Raw genomic sequence first — 16,687 nt, 5'->3', positions numbered from 1 at the left:
AAATCTAATGTAATAAAAACATTTTCGTATCTCGTGTTATTACTGGAGTATTATTTATTAAACACATTTACTCTTTGCGTTCCAGTTGACCGGAGGGAGGGAGAGAATTATTGTAAATAAATTTATATTCCACAAAAATCGTTTGCTACTAAGCCTGATATAAGTGTGTCGATTTTGCTCAAATTGTGGGCGATAACTTTTCTGAGAGACTTTAAAGTATTACCAGAAATACTGATTAAACGCCTATATAGCTACAGGAATCCACTACATCTACTGTTTATAAATATATTTATATACAATTACCAAACAATTTGAGACACCTGTAACCCTCATTTTTGCTTCATGTATCAGTTTTACACAATTAACAAAGATTTTCATACAGGTTTAGCGTTACATAAACGAAAACCAAGGATTACAGTACCCCAACATAAAAGAGCCCGCAGTACAAAATATTAAAATAATACAACTCTAGCAAAATAAGAACTGTTGTAATTAGCATTTTATGGTAAAATAGGTTTCATCTTCATACCTGCAATGTCTCGATGAAACCACTGGTAGGAGACATTTCCTTATGAAAAAATAAAATACCGCGTGGCCATTGGTGGACACTTGCACTGGCTGAGAGGTTGAATGGAAGGTTCGTTTTATACAAACTCCTTGTACAGAAATGTATACAAACAAACGATACTTTTTTTACATAAGCCGAATAAAATGTATATGTATTTTGTCATTTTGTGTTTCCTCAAAATTCATATTGTACAGTTCATGACTTTTGGGCCTATGTTCAGTTCACTTCTTGTTCAGATTTAAAAATATATTGTTCTGTCTTCACACTTCAGTGTAAGTGCAACATTTGTTCGCTACAAGACTATGAAACTAAGGGTTTCAAAGGCAGATTTTTTTTTTGTAAAAAGCCATCTTTATTGCACTTCTCATTGGCAGTAATTTACAAAAAAAAAAAAAATGTGGGTGTTTTCTGAGAACAGAACTAACAGAATGTGAGATGTACTGGTTTAGAAATATAAAGTTCCACAAAGTTATCACAATCCTCACAAATGTAGTAAGTTCCCTGCAATAGTCACAGTTTTTTATGACCATTCCATCATTTCATTTTTTTGTAAGCAGTGGTTTGATTAATCATAAGTAAAGTCCAGTATGTTACAGCCGCCTGCTGCTGTCATACCAAAAATCTCAATTTGGTCTTAACTGCATTTTGATTACAGACAGCATGTATTTCTGGGAAAGGGTTTTACCTCAAGGTTTGGGAACCAAAGCTGTGTTTTCTAGCCACCCAATAACAATAACATTGAGAAAAGAATAAAAATCTTGTTTCTTTTTATTGTATTACTACATATTGCTTATAGCCTGATATTCAATAGTGTTTTTTACATTTTATCTAAGGAAGAATTGCTCTTGAAAGGCTGAAGATGTACAAAGTACTCGTCAAGAACCACACTGGCTAAATTAGCCAGAACGAAACAATCACTGGGAAAATGATTCACAAGATTCACACTTCGGACAGATGAGATAAAAATGGACTGAGTCACGGGACGAGAAACAAAAGTGAAGCAGCACCCGACCTCCAGTAGGGGACGGCATGAACACCAACTGTACCCAGTAAAACTGAACTTTATATAAAGTGACCATCATGCTTATGGGTGACATGTTATAAAACCTAACAGTGTCAATTGCAGGCCACCTTGATGCATATGCATCTAAGTGAAAAATACTCAACATATGCTGGACTATGCTAGACACTGATTTTCTACTTTCCCGACTGGAATTTATGTAATAAAATATATAAAACATTACAAACCTGCTAATTGTAAAGTAAGCAAAATAGCTAATTCTCAGGTGTTGTAAGAAAATATGATCCATCTTCCCATTGTTTACTCAAGTAAGGGGCATGGGGGGGGGGGGGGGGGGGAGAATTGGACCCTGCCCTATAGAGGATTTCAGAAAGCTGGGATACATCACAACCTGGTCTTTCCCTTGCATTCCTTTATTTCTGCTAATTTCACAAAAACAAAAAATTGGCCAGTTACGTAAAAAAATGGAATCTACAAATGTGTGCAGATCAGTAAAGGCTCACACGAGGCACGATCCCAACCGATATCTCCTAAACCATAATGTATGGAGTTATATGGTCAAGGACAAAACAATGAGTTTCTATTAAAACTCTGAGGATGTTAAACATAAAAATGATATCTTCTTATATCAAAACGGCTTTAAACTATGATCACAAGCCCAAAACAATATTAAACAAGAAAAATGAGACAAAAAGAGTAATTGACCAAAGCAAAATTTGACCAGATAGATAGGCATGTGCTCCTTGTAGGTAAATACTGTCTGTTCTACTCCCATTACAGCAGTTATTTCACCAATTGCACCAGGGACCCTGACAAATCCTGCTCTCTACTCAGCTGTATGTTACTTTGGACAATATATATTGCACTAAAGAAGACAGGGCATATTTAATTCATATGCTCATGAACACTGTATTCATCGAGTTTACTTTGTTACACATGTATAGCTACTTGGAGTTTATACCGATAATTTGGCCTGCAGCACCATTGCAAAAGATGAGGGCTCATTTTTATTACATTGTATACTGCTTATGCTTATCTATTCTGCTCAGACACGCAACATTAAATGTTAAACAGGATGACAACATTCAACAATACAATGTTACCCATGGGATTTCATTGAACACCTACAATACACTTATATGGCAGATTTTACCTGACAAAAGTGTAGAGTACCAAGTTTTCAGATTTAAATATGCACAAAAGTTCCGAACTAGCATCAAACCAGGTTCAAAGTATTGACGTGAATTCTTTCGCACCTTAGGAGTATTATAATAAAGATCCTCTCACTTTTGCTCATCGATCAAAACATTTAAAGGAAACCTCTTATTTGCTCAAATCGCCTTAGTATTTAAGAGGAGTACAACAATGTTCTCTCTATGTGGAAGTGTGTGATACTTGATTGAGATGGAGGTAATTTGAGGATTGGGGAAAGGGTGGGGGAGTGTCTTCCGGTGGTGCTCAGACTGGCATGGGAAGAGTCATCTTTTTACTGCCCCTCAGCACTGCAAAAGATGAGGGGGGGGGGGAGAGAGAGACAAGAAGAAAACATGGGAGAAAAGCAGACCACAGTCTCCACACCAACTGCAACAATACAGAACTGACATAACATCCTCCACGCTTCCCCTGTTGGACACTCACCCTTAGTAACGTAAAGGTAGAAGAAGTCACAGTAGAAGATGGTCTGCACCACACCGGACACCACGGCAATCTGGTCGAAGAAGCCCTCCGTGTGGTATCGCCATACCCAGTTGGCAAGGTAGAGGGCACGGTAAAGGCCCAGGAAGAACAAGTAGTGCGTGGTGATGGACTCTGCCTCTCCAGTCTTAGTGATCATGAAGAGCTGAGGCAGGATTGCCACCGACTCCAGGTAGATGGAGAAGGTCCACAGGATCTACGCACCAGAAAGACTACATGAAGCATATGTTATGCATACGGGAGTGTGGGGCAACAAGGAACAAAGGAAGAGGAAAAGTGAACATGCAATGGAAATGAATGATGGGCTGTTTCTCAATATGCATAATTGACCGTACTTGTGTTCTCATGTACCTGTTTTACTTCATCTTCCATTGCCGAAGACCAGTTCAAATACTCAAGAACAGAAGTACAGAGGACGGTAAAAATCCACAGATGTTGTCTTTGCCTTGCCCCAGATATCAAAGATACATCGTTTGCATCCTCGCCGAACAAGACTAATCCCATGACTCATTGCACTACAAGTTCGTTCTTGGAAGACAAGTTGGCAAAACTAGTCTTACCAAGACCACAAGTACGAAATTTGCGTTCTTGGTATTCAGAAATGCCCAAAGAGACTGAAGTGACAGTTTCCGCTGATTCCAGATCAGCCGAGACAGGAAGGACACATCAGATCTATTAAAGGGAGGGCAGACAGTTTCTCTCTTCACAGGTGACGGACAACAACTCCTCTACCTCCAATGGCGCGAAGTCATAGTTCTCCAGGAATGAAAGGCCAGCCACAGGAATGAGGAGGAACTCCACGCGGAATGAGTCGTTCTCAGAGTCATAGGAGCTCCGGAAGCGCATGTAGATAAGGTACACAGTGGCATACGCCAAAATCAGAAACACCACCTGTGGTGGAGAATATGGTGGCACAAGTCAATGATCCCATAAGTATCATTTTAATTTCATTGTTTTTAAATGATTTTAATGATCGCATGGGCTGGTAAATATAGCTCCATAGGCCAGATATTAACAAAATCATTTGATTTTGTTCTTTTAAAATATTACTTCCTTTAGTATTATCCTTACTACTCTTTCATAATCATTCTGTGCATGACGTACCTGAAATTCATCTCTACATTTTCCCCCCCAGAGTTAACGGATTACAACTGGATAAAACTGCATAGAATTAGCAAACTACTGTATTCATCAGGATCGCCGGGAGAACTTCCCAGATAGCAGAATTTTAAACACACACAGGTTTGTAATTATATCTTTGTGGGGGCTCTCCATTCATTTCTATGGGGGGAAACTCTAATACCAACATGATGACCTCAACCTCTACCCAACCCTAACTTTAATCAAAAAGTAACCAGACAAAATACAAAGACTATTGGCATTTTTACTTTCTCGATTGCTTTCACAGATATCTGTGGGGACCCGAAAAATGGTCCCACAACGTCAAAATAATAAGTTTTATGACATTGTAAGGGGACATTTGGTCCCCACGATGTAATGTGAACTTAATCCACACACACGCAGACACACACACACACAAAATGACACTGTGGGTGATAAAGAAATGGCAATCAGCGTAATTGTATGTCTTTATTCTGCAGAACACCTAAGCAGGTGAGGCCTGCAAAAGCCAAAATGCAGGGTGCAAAGTGCCTCAACAGAACTATTATATAGCATGAGAACATGCAAAAAAGAAGAAGGTACCTAGCCATATAATTGCAGAGGGGGCAAGCTCTTAGACATTCTAGGTTCCTCACCTTCATGACCGTGTTGTAGATTGAAATGAAGCTGGTGAACAGGTCCAGGTACCTAGTGGTAAAGACCAAAGCGAACAGCATCTGGCTTTTTCCAGAAATACCTACGGACATAAGGAAATCCAGTAACTGGTATGGTCAGCTTGACAGAGTGTGCAATTTGCCGTGCACAGATAACTGATTGGTTATTGCAAATGTGTTTAAAGACCCGGGATTGTGACTGAAAGTATTCGAAGGGGAAAAAATGGACGTAGGACCGTTGAATGAATGGATCCAGATAAAGGAAGTTAATGTAAAGTTTCGAAATAAAACGACTGGAAGCATAAATATGAGGAACATTGGCAAGTAAACTAATGGTACACTACTTTCCGTCTGATTAGAGTTCAAACGTGGAAGTGAAGAACTAATCAATGCACAGACGGGTACTGTAAGGGGGGGGGGGGGAGGAGGAGAAGTAGTGTGACCGAATTTCATCACATGAATTAATTGAGTTTTTTTAAATAGCGCAAATGCATTAACAGCTCATCAGTGCTAAAGAGAAACGTATGCAATCCTGTTAACTCGATTCAGCGTAACAACAAAGTGCATAGTTAAAATTGCAGTAAAATAAAACAAACGGAGTCTAAAAACCTTGAACATTTACGTCACCAGTCAAAGACTGTCAACAAAAAGATTCAAAAGCACATCTCAGCTAACAAAACTTTTCGGTATGTGGCTGTTGGGGTCTCATCAAACAGAAAGGCAGACTAACAAATTATACATACCTGCACAGGACTTAGACCTCCAGATTTTAAGGAACAATATGATGATTGCCACAAGATGGGACACGTCCCCCAAAAGACGAAAAATATTCATTTTGTGCAAAGCCAGCAAAGTAGTTTTCAGGAGATTTTTCCTTCTAAAAACTCTAACCAACAAGACGCCTCGGCTTTTCAGGATGATCTACCAAAGTCGCGGTAAAAACGAATACGATTTAAAACACTATGCACAGTTCCGTAGAACTTTCTTAATCTTTAGCCTGAATAAATTTATGACCCCAAAGTTAATCAGGTTTTTCTAAACTATTTTTCCGAGTTCTCATTAACATGCGGCAATTGTTATTTTCTCTTAACTCGGTGTTGAAAAACATGCATGCATCCTTTATAGAAAGTCTGCTCCTTTCCTTCCAGTTATATTATTAAAAAAACAACTAGAAGTATCCGAAGTAGGTGGGTGACGTGGCTGGCAGTCGCGGTTCAGTCTGGCTTCCTCATCGCTATATTTATATAAAAAAAAGTTGGCCGAAAGAAATCGGAGTCGCTGCTCGCCTTTAAACCCCCTTAAAGGGGATAGCGGAGAATCGGCCCACTGTTCTGGCAGCGCTGTGGGGCTGCTGGCTGCCGGGACTGGGGCGCAGTGGCCGGCTTCCAGCTGAATGATGGCGACGGAGAGAAGGAGACCTTTAGGCTCTGCCTAAAGAAGCTTCTTCAGCCCAGTCCTTTCTCCCAATAATGACCCCAGACCCACAAATTAAGTTAACCGGAATGTTTTGTCTTCATTTTATGAGACTGTAGCTGTCGTCAAATTAATAATTTCACTCGGGGATGTAAATGTGCACAGGAAAGAGTGAACAGGTCTACTCATTAATAATATGAAATTTCCATATTCTGTATAAAACGTGGTATCAAATAATAAAAATGTTATGACTTTTTTTTCCAATGCATAGTTCACATGACAAAATGCTTTCTGTGCGTGGCAAACTGCTCCGGTCACCTCCAGAGCATCACTGACAATGTTTCAAGGCAAAAGACATACCGTTTGTCCCCAATGCAGGATATTATCTCCTAACATCCAGCTTCCTGTCCTTATGTTATTAGATAAAGTCCATGAGAACAATTGTTTTATCCGTGTGAATTGTGCACAAATAATATTTAAGAAGGAATGATTTTGAGTTTATTATAAGGTCATAGTATGTCCCTCATGCTGATTTCTGAGCCCCGGTCCATCTGTGGAGTGTGTATGTTCTGCCTATGTTTACAGGGGTTTTCTTAAATTATTCCAGTTTCCTCCTGCAGTTCAAAGATGAGCATTTAAGTGAATTTGTCTCTAAATTGCCTGTCGTGTTTTAAGTTGATTGTGTGCCTCTTCTGAATTTTCACTGTGTTTATTGCGATATGCTTCAAGCTCATTGTAAGACTCTGTTTGGTACTTGGTTATGGAAATTGGATAGATGGATGGATGGATGGATGGATGGGTGGATGACAGATGGATGGATGACAGATGGATGGAAGTGTTAATGTCATGAGGTTTGAGAACATGTGCATTTCTTAGACAACATTTTCCCCAGCCTGGGAGCCTAAATACACATTTAGAAACATACAAAGAAATATTTCCAAAACTCTGGTGCTGATAAAAAGCTACATCCGATATTTTGTCTCTTCTGGTCATATACAGTGGAGCTCTTTAGATGAGATGTACAGGAACACTCCAAGATTGGAGATGGCCTGATTCTAGCATGTTCTAGTGAATTATCCTGCAGTCATCAAGAGCATGAACCACCGACAGGGCAGAATCAAGGCCTTAGAATGTTTTTTTTTTTTTTTTTTTTTGTCACCTGGGAGCAGCTAGTTCATGGCGATAAGGATAGTGACTCCATGTAAGGGCAAAAAGATGTTCATAGCACATATATATAAGTCTGGCTGGTAAGAAAGTACAGTAATCTAGTCCATCAACAACCAGACAGATAGGATCATGGGATGCATTTAACTCCCTTCAGAACCAAAGTCTATTCAGAAAAGTTCACCCATTCCTGGCCAGTAAAGCCAATGTTAGGTAATATGTAGATCCTACTGGGAGGTTTGGTTATTAAAGAGTACAATAGTTATCTGAATTATTTAGGAAAATATTTTCAGGGCATCTGAACTCTGGAAGGTTACTTTGATGAGATATCTGTTGCATTCTTCTTGAAGGAGCGATGCATTCTTTATCACCTCACTGATTGCATAATTTCTCTGAGAACATTTCAATTTTGAGTTGTAGTATTTAGACAATAGAGCATTAAGCATACAATTTACACTTATATGGTGTTTATTAATTTCTCCATTAATTGTAATGTTATACAACGATGCATGATTAATAGGATTGATGGATGGATGAAAAATAGGGATTCCTTTTTATTTTTAATTTCTTCATAAGGATATGAACATCACGGGATACATTGGACGGAATTCTAAAGGAAAGTTTCTATGAATCATGTAATTTAGCCTGATAATTATAGGTATGAACTGCGTGTGAATTTCTTCAAATGTATGGTCTTGCTGCTTGCCCGTTAAAACAGGTAGAGAGCTGGTCACGCGATACCTGACATGACGCCATAAAGGCTGGCACCTTTTAATTGGTAGCAGCGAAAAAAAAGAAAAAAAGCTGCGTCCATGCGATACGTTCGATGCCAGTGATTTAGTGCCCCTAAATTGCTACTGCCATGTATGGTCGCTAGGTGTCACTTGTGCATCGACCTCTATTCGTATCAACACCCTCTGAACTGGGATACGTGTAGTTTGATTTTAGATTACTGCGAGCAGAGAATATTTACGTTGCAAGGTAATGCTGGTGTGCTACCAAACAACGTAGAAACGCATTTGAAAGTAGCAATACTGCAACGTACATTATTTTAAAAGAAATCATCTAAGACCAGTGATTTTGCAATAACATGCAACAGATGTTAACACGGTTGCTACAAAGATGAAGGAGAGAGTAGCAGACGGAAATTACTTCAGTTTTGAATGGTGAATATGGAGGCAGTTGCTTAGGTAGCTGGTGAGTTTCTGGAATATCTAGTTTGCTCTCTGCCTCCTTCGAACATGCAGAGCATACACTTTCCTTCCTCCATTCAGAAGAGTAGGAGCAGTGAACAGCAAACGTCACGAATCCGTCAGCCGATCCCTTCTGCAGCCGTCCACCAAACACTTGACTTTAAATACTTTAGTGTATCCCGCCAAAGATTTCTTTTATGAATTTCCCATAGTTATTTGTAACAAAGGGTGAAAGAAGTGAGAAACAGAGGGAGGGATTGTGGCGGAGGGATGCAGCCTGAACGTGAAGAACAGAGGGCCAATTTGTCAAGCTATTCGCAGAGTCTCAGTGGATTTCATTCTCACCTGTCCTGAAGCCCCAGCCTAGATTGCCCACAATGTATTTATAGAGGTGCTGTTGGCTGAAACTGTGCCGCTTAACAGAGAAGGGTCTCCCGCTGAATGAGAGCGTGGACTCCAGGACTGGCCGGACACTGGTGTCATCTGAGGTGATGTGCGCCACCTGCAGGGCACTTCCTAAAATTAATATGCTATTTTCTTTTTATTGTCTTTATCTCAGGTGTGGGTTTAAAAGTACATCAGTTAGTCTGTAGACTAGGTAATTGTCTGCACTTTTAAGTGATTTCATATCCTCTGCTTTTCAAGTTTTTTCTCACCCTACAGCCAGACAGAATAATTTTGGTGTGAGATTATTAGAGAAACTTCACAGATCTCTATGGTTATGCTTTGTAAGAAGTTAAATGGTCCCCCTCCCCCCCCCCCCCCCATACAGGTCTCACCAAGTTTTATCAAGCTTGTTGTCGCTCAGAAGCCTGGTTGCATAGCTACACTCTGTTGCCACGCCAACAGTTCCCATGACAAGTGCAGATTTTGTAGCCATAGCAATAGGATCTCAAAACTTTGCCATCACTTTCCAATAAGTTTTTTTTTTGTTAAAATAAAAATATATTCATGATGCCTGTATTAAAACTACGAGGTAACACAGCTGATGCTGATGAGTAGTGACATTAATCTCTTTAGTGAGTGTATTCACTTCAAAATGGCTATAGATTTCCTAAAGCAAATCGGCTAATATAACATTCATGAATATGCAAGGAAGGTCTTGCTCCTTAAGCAATAAACCATCTGCTGACTGAAATACAGGCATTTCTTATATTACAGTGCTGACTGTCACACTGATGGCTTCAAAAGTGAATGCAACCGCTTGCAGTAAGGATTTCCTGTTCCCTTTGATTTACTTCAATTTTCACCATTTCATACAAGTCTGTAAATAACCTGGTTACCTCACTGATCAAGCATATATGCGATTAATGGATACTTGCTCTTCTCTGTGGCATATTTAATTAACCTCAGTGTCCTTAAACAGCGATTTTAAAGGCGATTGTCGTCATTTTAGTTGCCACTCCTGGTGTCCAGGAGACCTGCTCCATCGGCGAATGCGTAGGACAGCACTAAGCAAAGTAACAGCAAAACCACTTCATCAGGGGACATTCAAGAGGTTCCACCCGCAGCCAACGATGTCTGCCTGCCATTTCAGCCTGCTCTCCTATGTCCGCACTCATCGACGCTTAACCCAGAACGAATCAAACAATTTATAACATTTTATTTACTATACGTATGTACTATATAAACATTAGGAAGGGAAATTAGACATAAAACCGCAACATTAAGTTATTTCTTGACCTCTTCAAAGAACTTAGTTGCGTAACAATGTTTCAGGTCTATATTTGTAAATTAGAAATATGTTAATCCTGCTGATTCTCACTTTCTAGTATTCCTCTGTATCTGACCTACTGTGGGAGTTCCCTATGTCAGGTGACCTTCTGTGGGAGTTCCTTATGTCAGGTGACCTTCTGTGGGCGTTCCCTATGTCAGGTGACCTTCTGTGGGAGTTCCCTATGTCAGGTGACCTTCTGTGGGCGTTCCCTATGTCAGGTGACAGGTGTCGGCCGGTCTCCCAGCTGCCATCGCCAGACCTCTTCGCTCCCCCCATCGATTATCAAGCCTGCTTGACATTCTGTTGTAAATTTCGTTTTTTTTCATCTGATTTTCCAAGCAATACACAGAGAGACGAGGAATAGACTGCAAAGTAAATACAATGCACCTTGAAACAGCCCATGAGATCCCACACATTGGCCAGCTCTAGAATTTTTTGCATTCACCGCATTTCACTCACATTTCGTTTGAGGTACATTGCCGCATTCTAGCTTTCATTTTAAACCAGTGATGACATAATACAATCTTGTTTCATTCTTTCATTCTTGTTCCATTTTTAATATCACCCCCCTCCCCTGCTTCATGTCGGTGAAATTTCCATTCACCTCATCCCTCTTCTATAGCTCCCGCCCGCCCCCCCCCCCCTCGGGGTCTGGCTTTTTCCTGATTCCTGTTAGAGATGCACTGTCCGCAGCAAGTGTACCTCTCATCCGCCCCCACCCACCCTCGGAGACTCTCATCGCTGTGCTAAATAGAGACTTAATCCCTTCCCTCAGTCTTGCTATGTATCATAACCCCCCCCCCCCCAACCATTCCCATTTACTTCCCTTCCTGAATGGAAAATCTTCACCTGACTGTTATAATTCCTGGCGTATGTCCCAGCTTGTCCCAGAGTTGCAGGAAAGCCTCCGTCCAGCTCAGCCTGCATGCATACCTGTCTCTGCAAAAACAAAACGACAGCTTCTTTCTTTCACTCGCCACTATATTCGTCCCTCATGCGTCTCCGCCTCTCCCTACGAAATACAAATAAAAGCCCAAAAATCGCCTTTGTTGCTTTTTTTAAGCAAGCACTGCTTTCCAAATGAAGCAACAGTCCCTGAATCCATGGGCAGCCCTTACAAACGCTGCCTCTCTGCTGGATCGACAATGGAGGCTGATTGTTTCAGCTCGTAAGGTGCCGTTTGCCCTGAGTTTAATTCTAGGGGGGCGTCGCTTCAACACTGGGCAGCAGAAGAATCAGGATCTGATGATGCCATCATGGGGCATGTGCCCCCTCCCTCACCCACCACGCCCCATATCACTCTCGTCACACCTTCCCCAAATACAGCTCCTTCTTTTCATTTATCTTTCAGTGGATGCCAGGTCTGATCAGGACGTGTCCTTTCTCTCAGTTTTATTCCTTTTCTATCTTTCTGCAGTACTCTTCTATTCCAACCGTGATTCTATTTTTTTTTTCAGGCAAATGTGTAGCACGTCCAAATTTCTGTGCACAAGACGTGCCCAGCTCTGCTCCTGAATAACTGTGGCACGCCACTGCTGTTCTCTCTCCCTTTATCTTTTTCTTCTTTCTCTCATCCCTTCCTTTTTTTTTGCTTTTACTCTCGTAATTGGATGGAAGATTACTTTTCCCAAGTGTTCAGTAAGGTGATAATTAAAACACACTCCCTAGAAGCTACAGGAGTCCAGCCGCCCAAAGCCTGTAACTATGCGAAGGTAATTACATAATCATAATCTAACCCTCAGACACTTGCAGGAGGGAGAAAGGATAGGCATACCGCCTATGTTACCCATACACGGGGTACTTGCTTCTGCCGAATTACATGGAGACCATCTCTTACAGTTTACCACCGTACAGCAACTGCCAGCCTCTCGTTCCCATGACACCCGGGAGGAACTGAACTCAGTCTCTGCCATTTGGCGGGGAAAGGATACAAAGTGTAGGGACGTAAGACACGTCATGCACGACAGATTTAGACAATGAAGTATGTTCTAATCCTCTGAAAATGTGAAGTATGGCAATGCAGTATAAAACAGTAATAACGCCCAAAACCGCGACCAGTTAGGACATTTGGAATCAACCCGAACAATCTCTCTGTGAACTATGGTGGGGCTCCATAGTACATAGTACCAGCACCACTGTACAGACCACTAATACATACAAAAAGCACAGGATTTGTTCTTGTTGAGTTAGAATTATTTTATTACGGTTAAGATGCACTTTATTGATCCCAGGGGGAAATTCTGGTTAATTCAACAGAGAGAACACAGTGCACCCACAAGGTGCAGAGACAGAACACGTGGTGCAAATGAGTAAATGCAGGCAAATCTGACATCTATTCATCTATTGTTAATCCATCGTTAATAATGGCCACAGACATCCTCTGCAGCCTCTTGGAAGCACGAGATAACAGTTCTGTTATTTGTTAACTGATGTTTCTAATTGGCACAGTATTTTGATGTGGAAACACATTTATTCAGGTCTGTTACAAAAATGAGCACAAATCAGTTAATTAAAGTTCAATTAAAACAGTTTAGGTTTCTATGACCCATTTTCTGTACACTGTCAGGAATATTATACAGTCAAAACCTTTTTTTCATTTTGTCCTGGCTACATACAGGGAGAAAAAAAAAGTTGCAGTTCTATGGAAACGATTCTTCAGTCATTTCAATCATTTTTGCACTTATTGGTCTGGTAAATTCTCTGTGTGGGATGCACACATTAGTCATAGATATGTACTAAGCAGGTCAATTGGACGGAGTGTAGCAAGCCACCCATTGGACAGAAATGAGATCTGAATTCAATAGAACTTACTCTTTATATTGGGAATAAAAAGTTATTTTACTCCCCGCATCACTGACTTGACACAGTGGTACAGTGGCAACCTTCTCTTACCACTGACCTCCTTTGTCAGGTTCCGTGTCTGTTTTAGAAGCTCTTCTGCTCAGTTTGCCTCATTATTTCACATCATGTGCTTCAATGAATGAGGCTAAAGCTGCTGTATTCATACCTCCTAAACGCCCTGCGAATGCTCCTATTTCCTTGCTTTTATCTGGTAGGACTTACGCAGTAGGAAACCAGAAACACTGTAACGGTACTGAAACAGTAATGTTTGCTTGAATGAACAAGGTTCCAATTATTTCTTTAGTTGCTTAATTTGTACATATGATTTATAGGAAAATGAAAGTCAAAATGGACAGACTTGTTAAATCGCTGAAAGGTAAAGGGACAAAATTAGGATGACATGCTTGCCCCCCCCCCCCCCACCACCACCACCACACACACACACACAGAGGTTTGTAATTATATCTTTGTGGGGACTCTCAGGTAAAATCTAATCCCAACATGACGACGTTAATCCCTACCCAGTCCTAACCTTACTGATAAGTAACCAAACAGAATTCGAGCCTTGAGGCATTTTTACTTTTTGATAGCATTCAAAAGATCACAGATCTCTGTGTGGACCTGAATAACAGGTTTTATGACATTCTGGGGGACGTTTGCTCCCCCCAATGTAATATAAACCTAATCTACACACACACACCACCTAAAGTTTATCAGAATGAATCTGCCATGTCTGTTCGTAAACAGCAGTGTCACGTCATGCACGCCACGTCCACCTGAGCCTTCTGTCTTTTCCTTGCCCTAATAAGCCACCTGTTATTCATTTGTCTTGCCTCTCATTCCAATCCCTGGTGTCTATCACTCCCAGCTGCCTCTCGTTAGCTCCCTCATTAGTCCAGTGTTTCCCAGTCCCGTGTTCTCCAGTAAAGTCATTGATATTGTACCTTCCTGTTGCCTGTGCCCTCCCTAATTTCCAGTCCTCCCATTTCGTGGTCGTTTCATACCCTGTTCATTGAACACAAGCCCTCATGTCCTTCGCGAGACTCTTCCACCCCTCTTCTATGTCACTCCCTCCCCCCCAGTGTGTCCCCTACTCCCCTCCTCTATATCCCCCCCCAGGCGTATCCCCTGCTCCCCTCCTCTCCCCCCCCCCGGCATGTCCCCTGCTCCCCTCTTCTATTCCCCCCCCCCCCGGCGTATCCCCTGCTCAGGCTCTCCTGTTTGGCCCAGCCTGCACCTCCACACTGCCACACTAAAGCATCCCTTCCCCTCCCCTGTGTCACCTTGCCACCTGACTCAGCTGGTCCTTTTGGCTCCGTCTGTCCGCCCCAGTATTAGTCTCTGTCACTCGTACAGTGCTGCTGGCATTGTCCTCTTCATGTGTCTTTTTATTTTTAACTTTTTTTTTTTACTCTACCAGGGCGCTTCCTTTTACTCCGTGCGGGTCGCGTACGTTCCTGTTCCATGTTCCTCAGCATGTGCGTTTATCCACATACAAACATCTGTATTTGTCTCTCTGTGTAGCTCTGTGTAGCTTTATCCAGGTTCCATCTTGTCTGTTAAGGACTTTTCTCTTCATCCCACGAACTGTCTAGAAATGTGTGTCTGTATCTTTGTTTGTGGGTCATCTTAACTTAGATTTTTTACCTTTATTCTCTTCTCGGTCATGACTTCTTGGCTATCTGGCACACATTTCTTCATGCTGAAAACTTTGGTCTGCTAATAATAACAAAGTTGACTATCTAACATCTAATTTCACCTTTTGGGGAGGAGAAATCATTCAGATGGGGCACTCGTCCTTAGGTCTGCTTGCCTGTCATCCCACCTGGCCCAAACCCAGTGGTTAACGTTAACTAGATGGGCAATTTAGCAGGAATAAATGCACAGTACAGCAGGCATGCAGGTTAGTCACCAGGCAGGCTAAAGGTCACCATAATCCCTGCCCTTATGTTATCCTCTGTGAGGTAAGAATAAGTCTCAATTACCTTACACCCCATTCCATCCTTCCATTTATCTCCCACTAGCTGCCATTCTTCTGTTGCTAAGTTGCATTACCTTTGACCTTTGTCCACACCTCTCGTCCTATCCCACGTGCCCAGCCCCCGCCCCCACTTTCTGGCTGTCATCTGGACACATAACACCCACCTCTTCCTTCTGGAAAGAAAATGTAAAAATAAATTGCTTCAACTGTATAATCTAGAGAAGGAGTGAGAGAGAGGGAGAGAAGAAAATATAAAAAGGTTTCCATAGAAACTATTGGCCTGCATATATTTTCCAATAACATCTTGGGTAGTTCTAAACCAAGACACATTTTTTTCCTGTAACTGAAAATAATTTCAAGAACTGATTGGTTATAAATATCAGTCATAAATATGCAGCAAAAATGTCTGCATTTGTACACAAATCTCCACAAGCAGCTAATTTTGCTGTTTTATATATTAAGAAAGCTGACAAAAAGTGGCCGCCCCCTATATATAAAGATAGATCTGAGTTTTCGGTATTTACACCATCAGACGATTCAGCAGGGTGATTTATGATGTCGAAATAAGTTTTCCTGAGAGGTGTGTGTCATCCACAGTGCAGTGAGAAAGTAGCAGAGACTAGATCAAAAGGAACTACACAGGATCACAGGAGATGCACGTTTACATCCACAGTATCCCTGAGCTGCTGATCTGGCTGGTGAACTTGGATAAAAGCCCCCTCCAAGCAAGCAAATAATGATGTAACTCTTCTTTACAACTTATAGACAGAGAAAAGGATTTTCCTTGTAAGTTGCCTTTTGGCCCAAATGCAGAGAAAGGGACGATTGATAGAAAATACGGAACAGGGATTGTTCTCAGGGCTGGATGACGGCGCTTTTCAGGGAGGTGTGCACTTTAAACAGCTGGCATATTTGCTGTAAAGTAAAAGGTGGTGATTACACCTCTGACCGCATTAAGCGAGAGTGACAGAAAGGGGTGGGCTGTGTTTTTTTATTTTTTATTTTTAAAAATGTGCTTGGAGGCTAACTGGCTCTGACAGTGAGGCAGGGCGCTGCTGGAGAGATAAGGGCCCAGAAGCAGGGCTGAGACTGTGGGGGGGTCCGGGGGGGGGGGGGGGATGAGATGCTGCTGGCCGCGTGGAGCTGGGATGGTGTCACCCTTGCGAGGACACCGATGCACGTTAAGCCCTGTGGGTTTTCACGTGGGCCTCAGCGTGCAAAAATAATTGGGCGTGTGGTGAACTCTCGCACTGGGGCGTGCGACTTAACACAAGACGCAGGCAACCCTGAAGCAACAGTCACAGGAACACAAACTTTGC

The 16,687-nt window shown here is 41.7% G+C and overlaps 1 protein-coding gene across 1 annotated transcript; it reads right to left on the bottom strand.

Moving 5' to 3' along the window:
* Positions 1 to 2,573: 2,573 nt before the first annotated feature.
* On the bottom strand, positions 2,574 to 6,433 carry LOC125742539 (ER lumen protein-retaining receptor 3). The gene is made up of 5 exons (XM_049014643.1): positions 5,803 to 6,433; positions 5,042 to 5,142; positions 4,017 to 4,175; positions 3,228 to 3,480; positions 2,574 to 3,091 (listed from the first exon to the last, which is right to left on the bottom strand). Exons 1-5 carry the CDS (start codon positions 5,891 to 5,893, stop codon positions 3,048 to 3,050), a joined length of 648 nt encoding a protein of 215 aa, XP_048870600.1. The 5' UTR covers positions 5,894 to 6,433; the 3' UTR covers positions 2,574 to 3,047.
* Between the last annotated feature and the right edge of the window lie 10,254 nt (positions 6,434 to 16,687).

This window comes from Brienomyrus brachyistius, chromosome 5, assembly GCF_023856365.1.
Source record: "Brienomyrus brachyistius isolate T26 chromosome 5, BBRACH_0.4, whole genome shotgun sequence".
Classification (NCBI taxonomy): Eukaryota; Metazoa; Chordata; class Actinopteri; order Osteoglossiformes; family Mormyridae; genus Brienomyrus; species Brienomyrus brachyistius.
This window is presented reverse-complemented; position numbering and strand designations above follow the sequence as displayed.

Coding starts and splice junctions, on each gene's coding strand:
- LOC125742539 (XM_049014643.1), bottom strand. CDS start 5,893: ATGAATATTTTTCGTCTTTTGGGGGACGTGTCCCATCTTGTGGCAATC. Junction 3,481..4,016: donor ATGACTTCGCGCCATTGGAG/GTAGAGGAGTTG, acceptor TCTGGTGCGTAG/ATCCTGTGGACCTTCTCCAT. Junction 3,092..3,227: donor CTACCTTTACGTTACTAAGG/GTGAGTGTCCAA, acceptor CATCTTTTGCAG/TGCTGAGGGGCAGTAAAAAG.